The 14,169-nt window shown below is 33.8% G+C and overlaps 1 protein-coding gene across 4 annotated transcripts in view; it reads right to left on the minus strand.

Moving 5' to 3' along the window:
• Positions 1-14,169, minus strand: part of LOC136979905 (putative leucine-rich repeat-containing protein DDB_G0290503) — a 157,087-nt gene that overhangs the window by 140,702 nt on the left and 2,216 nt on the right. For all 4 annotated transcript variants that reach the window (XM_067275938.1, XM_067275937.1, XM_067275936.1 and 1 more), the window contains exon 2: positions 4,265-4,447. In XM_067275938.1, the coding sequence (XP_067132039.1) occupies positions 4,265-4,447 (183 nt within the window). The remainder of the gene's footprint in view (positions 1-4,264; positions 4,448-14,169) is intronic.

Below are 14,169 nucleotides of genomic sequence, written 5' to 3' on the forward strand. Positions count from 1 at the left end.
TGCCGTCACGTCTAATTATGTGACCTAAGTACGAGACCTCTTCTAATATGAATTTGCTTTTACTGGGGTGTAATTTCAAATTAGCGCAGTCCAAGATGCTTAATATCTTATCAATAAGGGTAAGGTGTTCTTCAATAGTTTTTGAAAAAAGGACGACGTCATCTTGAAAGACGAAGCAATTTATTCCAATAAATTGGCCGAGGAGCTTAGTCATAACATACTGAAAATACCGGCCGCTGTTTTTTGCTCCCTGGGGTAAACGGCACATTTGATACTTTCCCCAGGGAGTGGAAAAAGCAAATATAGGCCTCGCAGAGGGGTGAAGGGGGATCTGAAAGTAACCAGATTTTAGGTCGAGGACAGAGAAGTATTGGTTGCCATGAAGCTTGCTAAGAATTTCATCCACTCTGGACAGGGGAAATTCCTGGGGGCGAGTTACTTCATTGATACGTCTCAAATCTAGAGTCATACGCAATTCCCCGTTATCTTTCTCCACGACATGGATTGGGGAGTTCCATTCTGAAGTGCTTTCCTCAATGATCCCTGCTTCGACATAAGAGGATATTAACCTTTTGAGCTCCTTTAAATAGCATTCTGGGATCCTATATTGACGGACGTTTATGGGGACTGGGGTCTCGATAATGGGTAGATGTTCAAAATCTTTCGTGCCTTTTAACTCAGATATATCGGAAGCGAAGCAGTGGGGATGTTTCTTAAATATGTCAATAATTTTGGTTCTAACATCTTCGGTAAGCCCTTCTAAATTTGGTAATTTAACAGATACAGAGTTGGAACAGTTCAGTGAGTTACTAGAGGTGTTTAATCGTTGGGAGGACTCCTTCCTAAAAGCATCGTTAACCCTTTCCAGTAGTTCAGGGAGTTTAGATATAATGTCAACCCCCAATATGCCTTCATACTCCAAGTTCTCAGGAAACCTTATATAAGCGATATCTATAGGGCAAGTAATACACAAGAATTTTATTTTAGTATGAAGGAGGTATTCGCAACTATTCACCGCACCGCTAATACCCCTAACCCCGAAATTAGCGCTCTCAATGCTCAGGCCCTCTAATATTCTTCTAGGAATGGCCTCAACTATAGTCAGATCACATAAAGAATTTTCGGCACCAGTATCGACTAAGAACCTTACCTTCCTTCCGAGACTGGAGCCCTCAATTATGGGTAAACCCTTTTTGGAAATTATGACATCAGGGGTCAGATTAATTTCGGAATAGAGAGTATGGTCCTGACCTTCACCATACTCCTTGTTCAGTTTAAATAAATTACGCTTATTTCGGGTAGGACAATTCCGGGCGATATGGTCATGTTCACCACATATGAAGCAAGCACGGCGCTCGCTACGATTAGTATTTCCTTTTTGCGTTTGAATTAATCGGTTTACAGAATCAGCTAACAACTTAACTTCCTCTTCCAGGTTCCTTATACGATCTATTTCGTGCCCTTTTTCCTCTCCCGGTATATCTTCTTCACTACCTTGATTGTTAGGAGGATGTTGGGAAGCGATGTTGATGTTCCTCTTGTCAGCTGAATTACTACACTCAGCCTCGATCTGCTCCTCGTTTTCTGCGAAGTCAAACGCTTCCTCTAATGTTTTAGGATTGCGCCTCAAAACATTGGGTTTGATTCGATTACTCAGTCCTTTCACGAATCTTTCCAAGATAACATTGTCCCTCAAAGTTGCCATATTGTTATTTACTTTAATTGTCCTGGAGAACAACGTTTTAACGCGAATTACATAGTCCGTAACTGACTCGTTAACACCTTGTCTAATGCTCATAATTTGATCGATTACATTCCTTTCTTTAGGGGCCTTCCTTTCGAAACATTTTACAAGATCGCGTTTAATATCGTTAAATGAACCTGGGTATTGTTCGAGGAGGCAAAAAAATGTATTTAGGGGTTCCCCTTTCAGTTTTGCCTGGAGGACAGCTATCTTAACGTCGTCGTTCCACTCGGCCAGACGTGATATGTTTTCCACTGTCTGAAAGAATTGTTGGATGTTAACGGAGTCATTCTGGGAGTTCGAGAACGTGGGGATCATCCCCAGAAACCCAGTAACCACAAGAGGAGGATTGGATGTGGTCATATTGTTTGATGTAGTTGTCTCGACAGGACAGTTGGTCGCCATAATACCACAGACCTTTTTACAATAGCAAAAAATAATACAAAGTCACAGATCGGGCTACTGACCGAATAAATCACCGTCAGGATAGAGATAAGTTCACAGTCGAATTGGACCATTAATACTGGCATCCTGTCGCGGACGCCATTGTGAGGATCGCGAATGTGGTACACAAAGAAACTGGTATAAATATTTACAACAGGATCTTTTATTCGCGTATATAGATACAGGAAGGGTTGTGGGATGCCAGCTATAATATCTCTATCTCCAACACAGGTAGTATTAGTACGGAACCCGACAAAAATATAATGATATAAGCCTCAGGTCTCGTGACGACTATTCCGATACATAGATAATTATTTTACAAAGGGCGATTACAAACGTATATAGACCTTAATTCTAAACTTATAATTAATTACAACTAATGAAGAATGATAGAAGAATTTATGACAATAAAATAACTGATAGGAGAAGAAAAAAAAAGGAATGGGTACCCAACTATTTTGGTGCTAATGCAATGAGGTGCACATAACGGTACATATAACGGTGTAGATGACGAATCTCTTCTTAATCACGAGAAAAAAAAACAGTCAACACTTTCACTACACATAAAGTTCTCTTTGTCTTCACCCACGTGGTCTCGAAGACGTATTCGGGAGCTTTCTCGTTCTCGTCTTTCCTCCTTCAGCTCTGACTCAAAAGTGACTCTTTGTCTTGGTTCTACCCCTCAGGGCTGCGTACAGTCCTATTGTCCATAATGGGGTCAATTATTGTTAAGCCGTTAAGCACCGGTCAGGGAAGGGTTCCAGGAAGTAAAGATAATATGAATAGGAAAGAGAAGGAAAAATATATTCTAAGTTAAAATAAAATATAACTATATATTATACAAATGGCATTTAGCCACAATAACAACATAATCTATATCATAAAAGGATTCCCAAATATATTAATATTAAATAGAATGTGCTTTAGAAAAAAGTGTTAAAATTTATAAATGTACAGTACTTCTAGTCTTTACATTTGTACCAGATTAATTAGATATCATTGTACCAGTTTATGTTAAACAAATTAAAAAAGAAGCAGAACTCTAGCTTTGGGAAAATACAGAAAAATTCAAACTGCCATGAATAAAAAACTCTGTCAAATCCAATTCTCACCTTAAATGATTAATGTAGTTTACCTCTTGATTTTTCACTCTAACATTTTCTGTTCGTTACATAAATTGCTTTATAAGTCTTATACGACGAAAATTCGTAGCTTTTTGAAATTTTTCTAATGTAAATATTTCATCATTTTAATAGAGATTCTGAAGATGAAAGCCTCTCTGTTAAGTACCTTTTTGCTTTATAACAACAATTTAAAGTTATTCTTCATATATTTATTTACTTCAATAATACTTTTTAAAATAAATATCAGAGATTATTGTCTATCTTTTTCTACTTAAATTCGAAAAGTAATTAACATAATCTTTTTGCCTGCAAACTGAAATTTTTAATGACACCAACTTCTGCATTCCAGTTTCAGATAACAATTAATACTTCCTAAAAGTATTAAATAAATAGCGGTACATTTAACTTCTAAATTTAATTATTTTAAAAATCAGTTAAAAACTGATGACGTAAAATACATTGTTGAACATATATATTATTTATTGCTTTGAGTGTAATATCCTTTGTTATAACACCATACAGGGTAGAAGTGTCAACACAATTGGTAACACAATCTAAATTGTCTAGTGTAATGTCACTCAAATTGAATCATGGTGAAGAGGGTAGTTGTAAACTACGAAAAGTACAGTACTTGCAAATTTTGAATAGAACAGTTTTAATATGCATTTAATCATTTGACAAAACATACATTGATGTCAATTCAGTTTTATTACTGACTGAATATAATTATTATATTTAAACATTAAAACTAAAACCAAGAATAAATTTTTTATCTTTAGTTTTTCTTGATAGCAAAAAATTATTAAATTAGTTTATAAAGCTAAGCTTATATTTTATAAATTATTATATTAAAAACTAAATATTTAAATTCAAAAAATTCTACTATTGATAATTTGAATATTTGACTAAATAATTAAGCTAATTAAAAAAATAAAATTCAAATTATTATTACCCTCAAATACAGAAGGTTCTTTATTTCTAAAGTAAACAAGGGCTGGAAAGGAAGTAGCACCAAATTTCTTGGCCATAGATTTTTCACAACTTTTAACAAATGCAACACCAAACTTTTCGGCATCGTCGTCTATATTTTCTAAAGAGGTAAGTATTTTATCACAATTCCTGCATGTCCGCGTATCTGAAATAACAATAAAAAGAAATACTGTATATAATAGAAAATATATTTTGATATTCATTTTGTTAATTAGCACAATAAAAACTTAACCTTATGCTACTTAAGTTTGAATATAAATCAACTAAAAAAAATTTCCATCGAGTTGCTTAACTTTCCCGGTAACATTTAAAACTGCGTTTAGCACCATCTGTTATAAAATTTTAAAAATAAAATATCGTATTTTTAACTATCATAAAATTGCAAAAAGTTTAATTTTGGGAGTAGGGATGGGTTTTATAAAATTTTGTAAATGGTATTAACGAGTAAAATCGTCATTAAGTCCGACCCTACTCAAGATATGACACACGACCCTTCTTTATCTCCCCATCCCGTCGACCTTTAACAACCAAAATTTAATAGCATCAATCATCCTAATGCACAAACCTCACTGCAAAATTTGAGAAATTTTCGACAAAAAGCACAGGAGTTATTAAACTTCAAACAGGATGAACAAAATCGTGTCCCCCGCACAAACAAACAAACAAACAAACATCCGAATAGAAAAAAATCCCGAAGATTTTTTTTTCATTTTTCGAAGTTTCAAGGTCCCCCGAGCCTAAAAATGTAAAAATCTTGGAGGTCAATTTTTGATTGATCGCCATACTTTTCCTCTGATAAATTAATTAAGGTTCTATTCTAAAAACAAAAATATGGGAAGAAAATTATGTAAATATATGTGTGTGTGTGTGTTGGCTTGTATTTTGCTTTATATCTCACGTCCCGTGGAAAAAACTTTTTGAAATTTGTCAAGAATAATTTTACTCGTATATTTGGGGAACTGATGCTACTACATTCAGTGGCGTAGCGACAGGGTGCAAGGGGGTGTATCATGCACCGGGCGCCACTCGCAGAGGGGCGCCCAAATGGTCTCCAAGACAAACTATATGTGTTTCTGGAGGGGGAAGAGGGGCGCCAGTTGTGTTCGCTATGCCACTGACTACATTTTAGAGATTATAAGCCAAGGAGAGAAGGGCCATATCTCGAGTGGAGTCAAACTTTCAGTAAAGATCAAAATTTTCATTATTTACATTTTTTAAAAATAAAACTCACTCGTACCCAAAAAAAGTAAGTTTTTTGCCTTTTTTAATAATTATTATTATAAAAAATTATTTTAAAATAAAATCTCATAGAGATGGCGCCACATAATTTAAAATTAACTTTTAGTTATACTCGTCCATTTTAAAATTTTTTTATTTTTTAATAAAATAATAATTTTGTTGACTTACGAGAAATACTCATTTTAAACTATTATTATTATTATTATTAAAATTTTATATCGTAGTAAATTATAATTATAAATGATCGAACTTCCTGATCCTCTTAGAGTGTCGGCTTTCCCAGCATCCTTCTTAGTTTTATCCTTGCATAATTACATTATTATTATAATTTCGTAAAGCATCTTTAGAATTGCATTTTGTATAGCAACTTCATGTTTTTTTTCTTTTACTGAGCCATATAAAATTTATTGGAGTTAATGTCATCACTAATTGGATGGATTAGTTATATTATTTTTATATGTCAAAAAATATTTTGATACTTTCCAGTTAAATCTAGTTCCAAATATTCAATAAATAGACCAATGTTTTAAAATTTATAATTTACTTATAGTTTAATGACTCATCGAAAGGTTTCCTGGATATTAAAATATGGCGCTAACGTGTTTAATATGAATCTCTATAAGTAACTTTTCGATATTTCTACATATTCATGCTTTTTAAAATCTGATTTAATTCTATAAATAAAATCTTTTCTATTATTTAATTATATAATTATCGTTATCTGATAAATGGCTGTATCAGTAGGCTATGTACTTTTAATAACAACTCAAAGATATTTCAGGAATATAAATTTGAATTGATATATAAATAATATAACACGACATTAATCGAGACATTTCGGTAAGTCTATTCTACATTTTCCAGACACATCATTGTTTGGCACTGAATTCAGTGTGTGAGTGCTGTAAAGGTAACTAGAAAACTAGGACAAATGCCATGCATTTCATTGCATTCATTAAACCCATTCTGCAATGGGCATGATATATGTGCTTCTTTAGTTATTTTATTATTATAAAATAGTAATATAACTTAAGCATCTGATTGGTAAATTACTATTAAAAATCAATCATAAGTTTGAAATTGCTAAGATTGAAAAATAAACTGAAACCAAGACTTAACTTTATAATAAAAGTACTATAGAATATTTCAGAAAATTTGGGAATAAAATTTATATAGTTGATTTTAAAATATTCTAAATGGACCGCTGAGACAGTAAAGGCGTCAGTCTACCGCTCTAGAAACCCGAAATCAAATCTGAGCGAGCAACCCCAACTTTAAGAATTTTTCATGGACGTAGATACGTCCAGGATGTCTGGCCCGCTCCCATTGTGGCTTGGGCGAACGCATGGTGGGTATGATTAGAAAGGCCCTCTTATTGCCAAAGGGCAGGAAGAGTCAAAAAATGAAAATATTATATATATATACACACTAAACGAAAATTTGAATATTTTAGTTACAGTAATGCGTTGTTTTAAAATCAAATATTGATTTTAAATAACTTGCGATTTTAAATAAATAGTTAAATTTAATATCAATATCATTAAATTTAACTGTATAACTCAATGGTATTATATTAGTTCTAATTTAAGCTTTTGCAAATCGAAGGAACAGATCACAAAAAAATCTCTGTATGCTAAAGTGAGAAATCTGGTGACTGATACGATAAAAACCGAGTACAACGAATGCCTTGAGCCAATGGAGCCTTCGCAAAAAGCAAGTAGGGTGGAGACACTATTCCTTTATCGGAGGCCATCTTTCCATGAACATACAAAACTGGTAATTACTAATTACAGACAGTATTCCCTGTTCCACTACGTTCTTGTGAAGAAACGAGATTCGGAGAAGCGATGATGATAATATTTTGAAAGATAAAAATATGGTTGCTTAAGAACATCACTTAGCAACTGATCTAATCCTAAACAAGAAATAGAAAAAGTATATACGCACATGTACAGTGCCGTAACTAGGGCGGTGCCAGCGGTGACCAGGCACAGGGCGTAGACCCTAGTGGGGCGCAGAAATGACCAAGTTTTGGGTCATAGTTTTGGGGCGTAGTTACAGAAGCTCGCACCAGGCGCATAAAAGGCTAGTTACGGCGCTGCACATGTATTGAAATATATATTAAACACCTTGTTTATTGTTACATTTTTTCCTAAAACAGAACGTTTTTTTGTCACAATATATATGCGTACAGGCAATTCTTTTCCTAAAATACTGAAGAACCAACAGTGCACTTTAAAAAATAAAATTCAAATATAATTTAATATAATGGTCGACGATAAAATAGATTGATGTTTCCATGACGACTGACGATATAGCTGTGCAGTTTAGGTATAAATAAAACCGAAGCAGATATGTTAGGTGTTTTGCATCAGAAAACTAAAAGTTCAAGAAACAGGTCATGGGGGATTCATCCGTTGTACCAGAGAAAAATTCATCAAAGGAAATTCCATAACCACTATGATTGCTTCTTGTTTTAAATCACGTAAAAAGCATAAACACTTGGAGTTTATAAACTTCAAGCTTTAAGCTATTTATGTTAACGTCTTATGATTAAGTTTAAGGTTACACTTATGTAACTCTTGTGAATGGTTGTATTAAATAACATAGGTACAGGGTTTTATGTTTATGCTTAATTTTCATTGTGAATGAGCTTTTATTCCCGTACCATTAATGTTAAAGCGACACTTACACCATTGTTTTAATTTTTAACGGAACCAAAAGATTTAAATAAAGAGATGCGCACCATTTAAATATTCATATTTAATTAATTTTTATATACATATATGTATATATTGTATAATATTTATATATTAAACAAAAAAATCGTTTGAAATTAATTTCAGTATAATTTGCAAATTCTATTTTATGGCGGTACTAAAATATAACTTGAACAAGGGCGCCTGTAATATACGGCCGGCTTGATTTAAATAAAATTAAAATAAATCAAACATTTTTATATCTTTTTAAACCCCTGTCAACTGTATGAAACTGTCATAAAACACGCTAGTAGGTTATTAATTTACTCGTGATCAGTATTGACAGGAGGAAGCCAAATATCTTTAGCACGCAGGCGGCTAACAGTCCAAAACCGGTCCTCAGTAGTAATATAAAAACTACAGTACTTTAAAATAGATTTATTTTTTACATTCTCGTTAGTCATCCACTTTGAAAAATATATTGTTTGTGAAAATGTTTCTATAGACATAAGAGTATTTATGTCATCTTGGCAGATCGAAACCAGACTTATGTCAACTAGTAGTCTCATAGTCATGTAGATCGGCATGTAACTTGGCTGCGGGAGTAAAACCTTTGATAGCAGAATTGTTTTGATTCATTCAACTTAGAGGTCAAAGAGAGAAACAAAACATAGTTTTGAATACAATGCAATGATTAATTTTGCATTCAAAATTACTACAAAAAAGTAGATTTTCTTACTGGTACTAATGATATAAAATTCAATGCTTTAAATATCAAATTTTCTATTCGCAAATGTTTTCAGCCATATTAAATCATATACCCACTTTTAAAATGTCTTAAAAATTACAATATTCACATTTTCCATAGAAAATTTTTTAAAAACTATTGTTATCAAACTATATTAACAGTATTATACATGTTAATAATAATGTTTCAAAAACAGTAGGAACTTTAACTTAATAACCAGACCAAGGCGATTAAAGATACTAGTCTACAGTGCTGGGCTCTAGATTCCTATTAGGGTCGTCTAATGTCTAAGTGGTGTAGATCCTAATGTCTAAGTGTATGTCCGATAGCGTGGTCGCCAAGATCTTCCGACCTGATTCCCTTAGATTTCTTTCTGTGAGGTTAGATGAGTTCGGTCAGAAACCTTCAGGATCTTTGGGAGTGCATCATCGCAGCCATCGCCACTGAGACAAGACATGCTACAGCGTACTTAGTAGGAAATTGCCTTGATGTTGTCACTGACTGCTGAAGCACGCAGAGAGAGGTGATTTTTTTTTCAATGAAATTTGGTGAGTTTTTCTCTCGTATAAAATCTTTAGTGAGCTTTAACCGTTAATTTTTTTTATAGCCAAATCAAATCGGATACTTTCGAGCGGAACACCATTATTTCAAAATATTATTCTGTAAACTTGCTGCGGTGCAAAATTATTTCAAATGAATTAATTTTCAATAAAAGTATTTTGATTACATTTTACATAATGCACGAGTTTATATATATACATTATAGGTATTTTAATTTTCCTTTATGAAATAATTTTAGCGACTTTTTCAGCCCTAGTCTTCAAGAATAGCTTCATCAATTTGTTCACTAATGTTAAATTATCCCTCAAATTTTGATAACATTTTCGAATTAAAATTTGATTGTTAAAAAAAGTTATTTTTTCATATTTTCATTTTAAGAACAATCTGTTGTTGCTATTATTATTATGTTATAAATGTCACGCTTAGCAGATACTGGTGCTAAGTGCTATGCCGAACTAAAGTCAAAGCAAAGCTACCCAAACAAGTGGAACATGAAACTTCTGGTCCATGTCTAGAAACTTCCTAACAATATGGCAAGTATTCAAGATTGCAGCTTTCTGTTGTGATTATGTTTTTATTAAGGCTTAATGTTTCCAGATTTTTGTGTAGTTTATGTGGTATGATAGAGAAGACAACAGGAACAATAATTATCCATTCTTCACATATCTATTGTGATAAATTGTTTAGTCTGTAATTATGGCTCTGTCGTAGTATATTTTATGCATGTCATGTGTTCTAATATTGACTGTGGAGAATATTCATAGTATGGTACGTAGTATGGTGTTTAATAATCTTTGTTTATGTGCAAGTTCTTGGAACATTATATTTGCTATTTGATTATGCCTATGTAAATAGTCTGTGTTAAGAGCTTGCAACCAGAGGTTATATGTTGTATTGTTCTGGCAGAATATGACATTTTCTGCACGAGTCATTTGTGAGTGATGTATTCTTCAGAATGTGGTTTTTAGTGCTTATGACCTGATCTTGAATGGCAATCATAAACTCCTCAGTCTCTCCAAACATTCAGCCCCTAATCAGTCAGCAGTTTGACGCAGTTTTGCCATCATAGTCCTGAGTTAGGTTCAAGTGCTCAGAGTATAAGTTCAATTGTATGTTGTTACTATCTGTCAGAGTCATAGCTTTATGTTTTCTTGATGTTTATTGTTTCTTGTGAGAAAATTCCCTCTGTATCAGTATTTGTTTATAGTAGATGTTAAATGTCCTTTGAACGATTTCGGGTGATATTGTTTATGTTTAGTAAATGTTCTTGTTTTCCTTTGGAGTTGCTAGAGATCTGCGCATGTCCAGTGTATAACTCCAAAAGAATAAGTACAAGGACAACATATGTATTAATTGCTTTAACAGTATGTTTTGCATTTGGGTGTATTCTTAGTACTGCATGTTCTGGTATTCATGTGTTAATCTACGTTTTATCTGTACATGTTCTGTTTGGACTGTTGAAATCTTAAATATTTGTAAAACTCGCCCTCTTCCACGGATTCGGTAATATCTCCACTTCAGAACTCCTTTTTAATGTAGAGTGTATTGTATTTGTCTAGACCAAACTCCATTTGTATATGGACTCGTTCACATTAGTCAAGTTACTTGAATTCAAACCATTTGAAATCAAGTAACTTGAAACCACTTGACTTGACTACGAACCTGTTATTTACTTGACTTGAAATATCCTTTCAAGTTTGTTTCAAGTTTCAAGTGTAGTTGACGTTCTTATAACTTTTCACTTGCCTTGAACAACAACTTGAATAGTATTTCTAGTTTCATTCCTGCTGTTATTGGCTCTCATATCGTTTTTTTCTGTATCTTATTGTCAATCATACTGAGTAGATCATCAAACTGCTCTACAGACATTCTTAAGTAGCCAGCTCTTTACAGAGTCACAGATGTACCAAGCTGATTACTTCTGCTAATCCACTTCCTCGTCATATTAACCGTTTTCGTTTACCATAAATTTTCCAGAGTTTTAAAAATTCGTTCACAATTTCAGTTCTTATTGAAATTCCAGCTTGCACTCACTCACTCAATGCCATTTTAAATATCTACTTGATTCAAGTTACTTGATTACAGTATGGACACAAACTTGAATTCAAGTAACTTGACTAATGTGAATGAGCTTTATGATTTCAATGTGTATGTAATTTGTGAGAGATGGTGAGGCTGATTTTGTGTGGATGCGTAAAGTTTTATATCGTCCAAGTACATGAGGTGTGATAATGTGAACAGGGTTGTTTTGTTATGTCTAATATTGTAGCCATATTGTGTTTTGTTCAATATGTTAGATAAGAGGTTAAGTGCAAGGCAATAACCAAAGAGAACTTTAGACAGCTGGATGGCCGAGCGGTCAAGGTGGCAGCCTACCGCTCTGGCAGACACGGGATCGAATCTGGACGGGTCGAAAAATCCTCAGGAATTTTTCGGGAGGTGATCCGTCCGGATATGTCGGGCTCCGTCCCTCACCACCCAGCCTCCCCATTGTGGCAGGCCCACAATGGGGAGGCTGAACCAATGCCTGGCCGAACCGTTCCATACTGGGCTTGCTTAAAGAGTCCTCTTAGTGCCCACAGGGCGAAAAGAGTAAAAAAAAAAAAAAACTAAAGAGGACTCAAGGAATCTTCTTGAAAAATTCCTCGGTTGATGTATATTTGATTCGTTTTCTATCTGAGTGCTGTGGAGGTTCAGATGTAATGTTCTCCAGTGGAACGTGGAACATAGTGAAACTAATGAGTTGAGGATGAATTTTATAGATGCGAAGTGTGTGCAGCAGCCAAATGTGAGGAACCCTCGAATGCTTTTCTACAGTCAACACGTATGCCATATGTATGTTTCTGTGTTGCTTATAAACTTTCCGTAGGCTAATAAAGTCAGTGTGTTCTTTGCAACCTTTGTTTCTACGGAAGTGGTTTTTTTTTTTTTTTTTTTTTTTTTAAGAATGTCGTGTTTATCAATATTTTGTTTATAGTGGAAGAAGTAAGAATGTTATAAAGTGTTGGAAGTCATAATTAGTCTGTATTGTGCAGGGTCTTTGGTGTTGACGTCTTTTTTCATATAAATGATGTCCTGCGTGAAAAAATTTGTCATATCTTGTGGATTGTTGACTGGCACACCCAGAAGAGGGGCCAAAGGGCCCTGGCACTCCCAAAGAAAGAAAAAATAAAACACCAGTAAAATTTTCCAAAAATCTTTTCCTAATTAAACTAATTCTTTTACTTATATTATGTCGTGTCTTCTATTTTTATAATATATTACTTATAATGGCCGGATGGCCGAGCGGTAAAGGTGGCAGCCTACCGCTCTGGGGGACCCGGGATCGAATCCGAACGGGTCGAATAATCCCAGGAATTTTTCGGGGGGTGGTCCGTTCGGATATGTCGGGCCCCGTGCCTCACCACCCGGTCGCCCCATTGTGGGCCTGGCCGAACCCATAATGGGCCTACTAAAAAAGGCCCTCTTAGTGCCCACAGGGCGGAAAGAGTGGAAAAAAATATATATATATATTACTTATGAATTAGCGATCACATAAGGTGGGAATTTTATTGAATTCGCATTAACTTTTTTTTTATCCTTATTCTAATTGTTAAACACAAGATCGTGTTATTAACTCAAACACTTGGCTTTTGACTCCACCTTTATTTAGTCAACTGAATAAAGGTGGAGTCAAAGCCAAGTGTTTGAGTTAATAACACGATCTTGTGTTCAACAATTAGAAAAAGCAATCTAGCACAACACGGTTTCTCTACGACTTTTTTTTTATCCGTTTAACTCAGCTCCTCCAAAATTAAATCTTGAGTGTGCCACTGATTGCTGGTGATATATGTTAAATGTTTAGCTAGTTCCAGGTACAGGAATGTGAATTTTTGTACCAGATATTGTGAATTTTGCTACACTAGGTGTTGTCCAGTTGTGTGCTTTATGCATTGTGAAATGAATGTCTTGTGCACTTATTTCAACACAATGCATACTCGACGTGCTCTACATGTCATTGACTTGAAAAGAATCTTTATGTAAGGGAATTTCAGCTTTCCGAATGCACAGCATACTTGTCCGTAGCAAGTTTGTTCCTCTGTTTTAAATTATATTGAACATATTTGAAACATCATTAGAGATGCATACTGTTGGAGCTGTTTCGAGAAACTATGTATGCAATCGCTTTTTTAAAATTGCTGGAGCTTTATTTTGATGGAACATTGAGTATTAGTGCACATGCTTAATCTCATTTTTATACCGAAAACATTAATTTTTCTAAAAATTTTCAAAATTCATTTTGTTCCTTAGTTGAGGGATATATTTACTACATGATATATCTAATTAAAAATCTAAAAAATAAAAATTGGAGAGAAACGATAAAAAACAAAAAAAAAACCTTTATCACTGAGATTGAATACTCGAATAATTCGATCTCTTAACATTTAATAATTATAATCATTTCGTTATCAACTTTTATAATATATTTAAAAAAAAATCATTTCTTCAAGTCGATGCTGTCAATTAGAATAATATAGAATTTTTCGCTCAACAATAGCTAAGATCGAATTTTTGTTATTTTTCAAATTACATTCCGTTCTACAATACTAGTGTGTTGTAGAATGGAATATAGATTTGAAA

Source organism: Centruroides vittatus, unplaced genomic scaffold (genome assembly GCF_030686945.1).
Source record: "Centruroides vittatus isolate TY-2023 unplaced genomic scaffold, ASM3068694v2 contig_651, whole genome shotgun sequence".
In the NCBI taxonomy this organism is placed as follows: Eukaryota; Metazoa; Arthropoda; class Arachnida; order Scorpiones; family Buthidae; genus Centruroides; species Centruroides vittatus.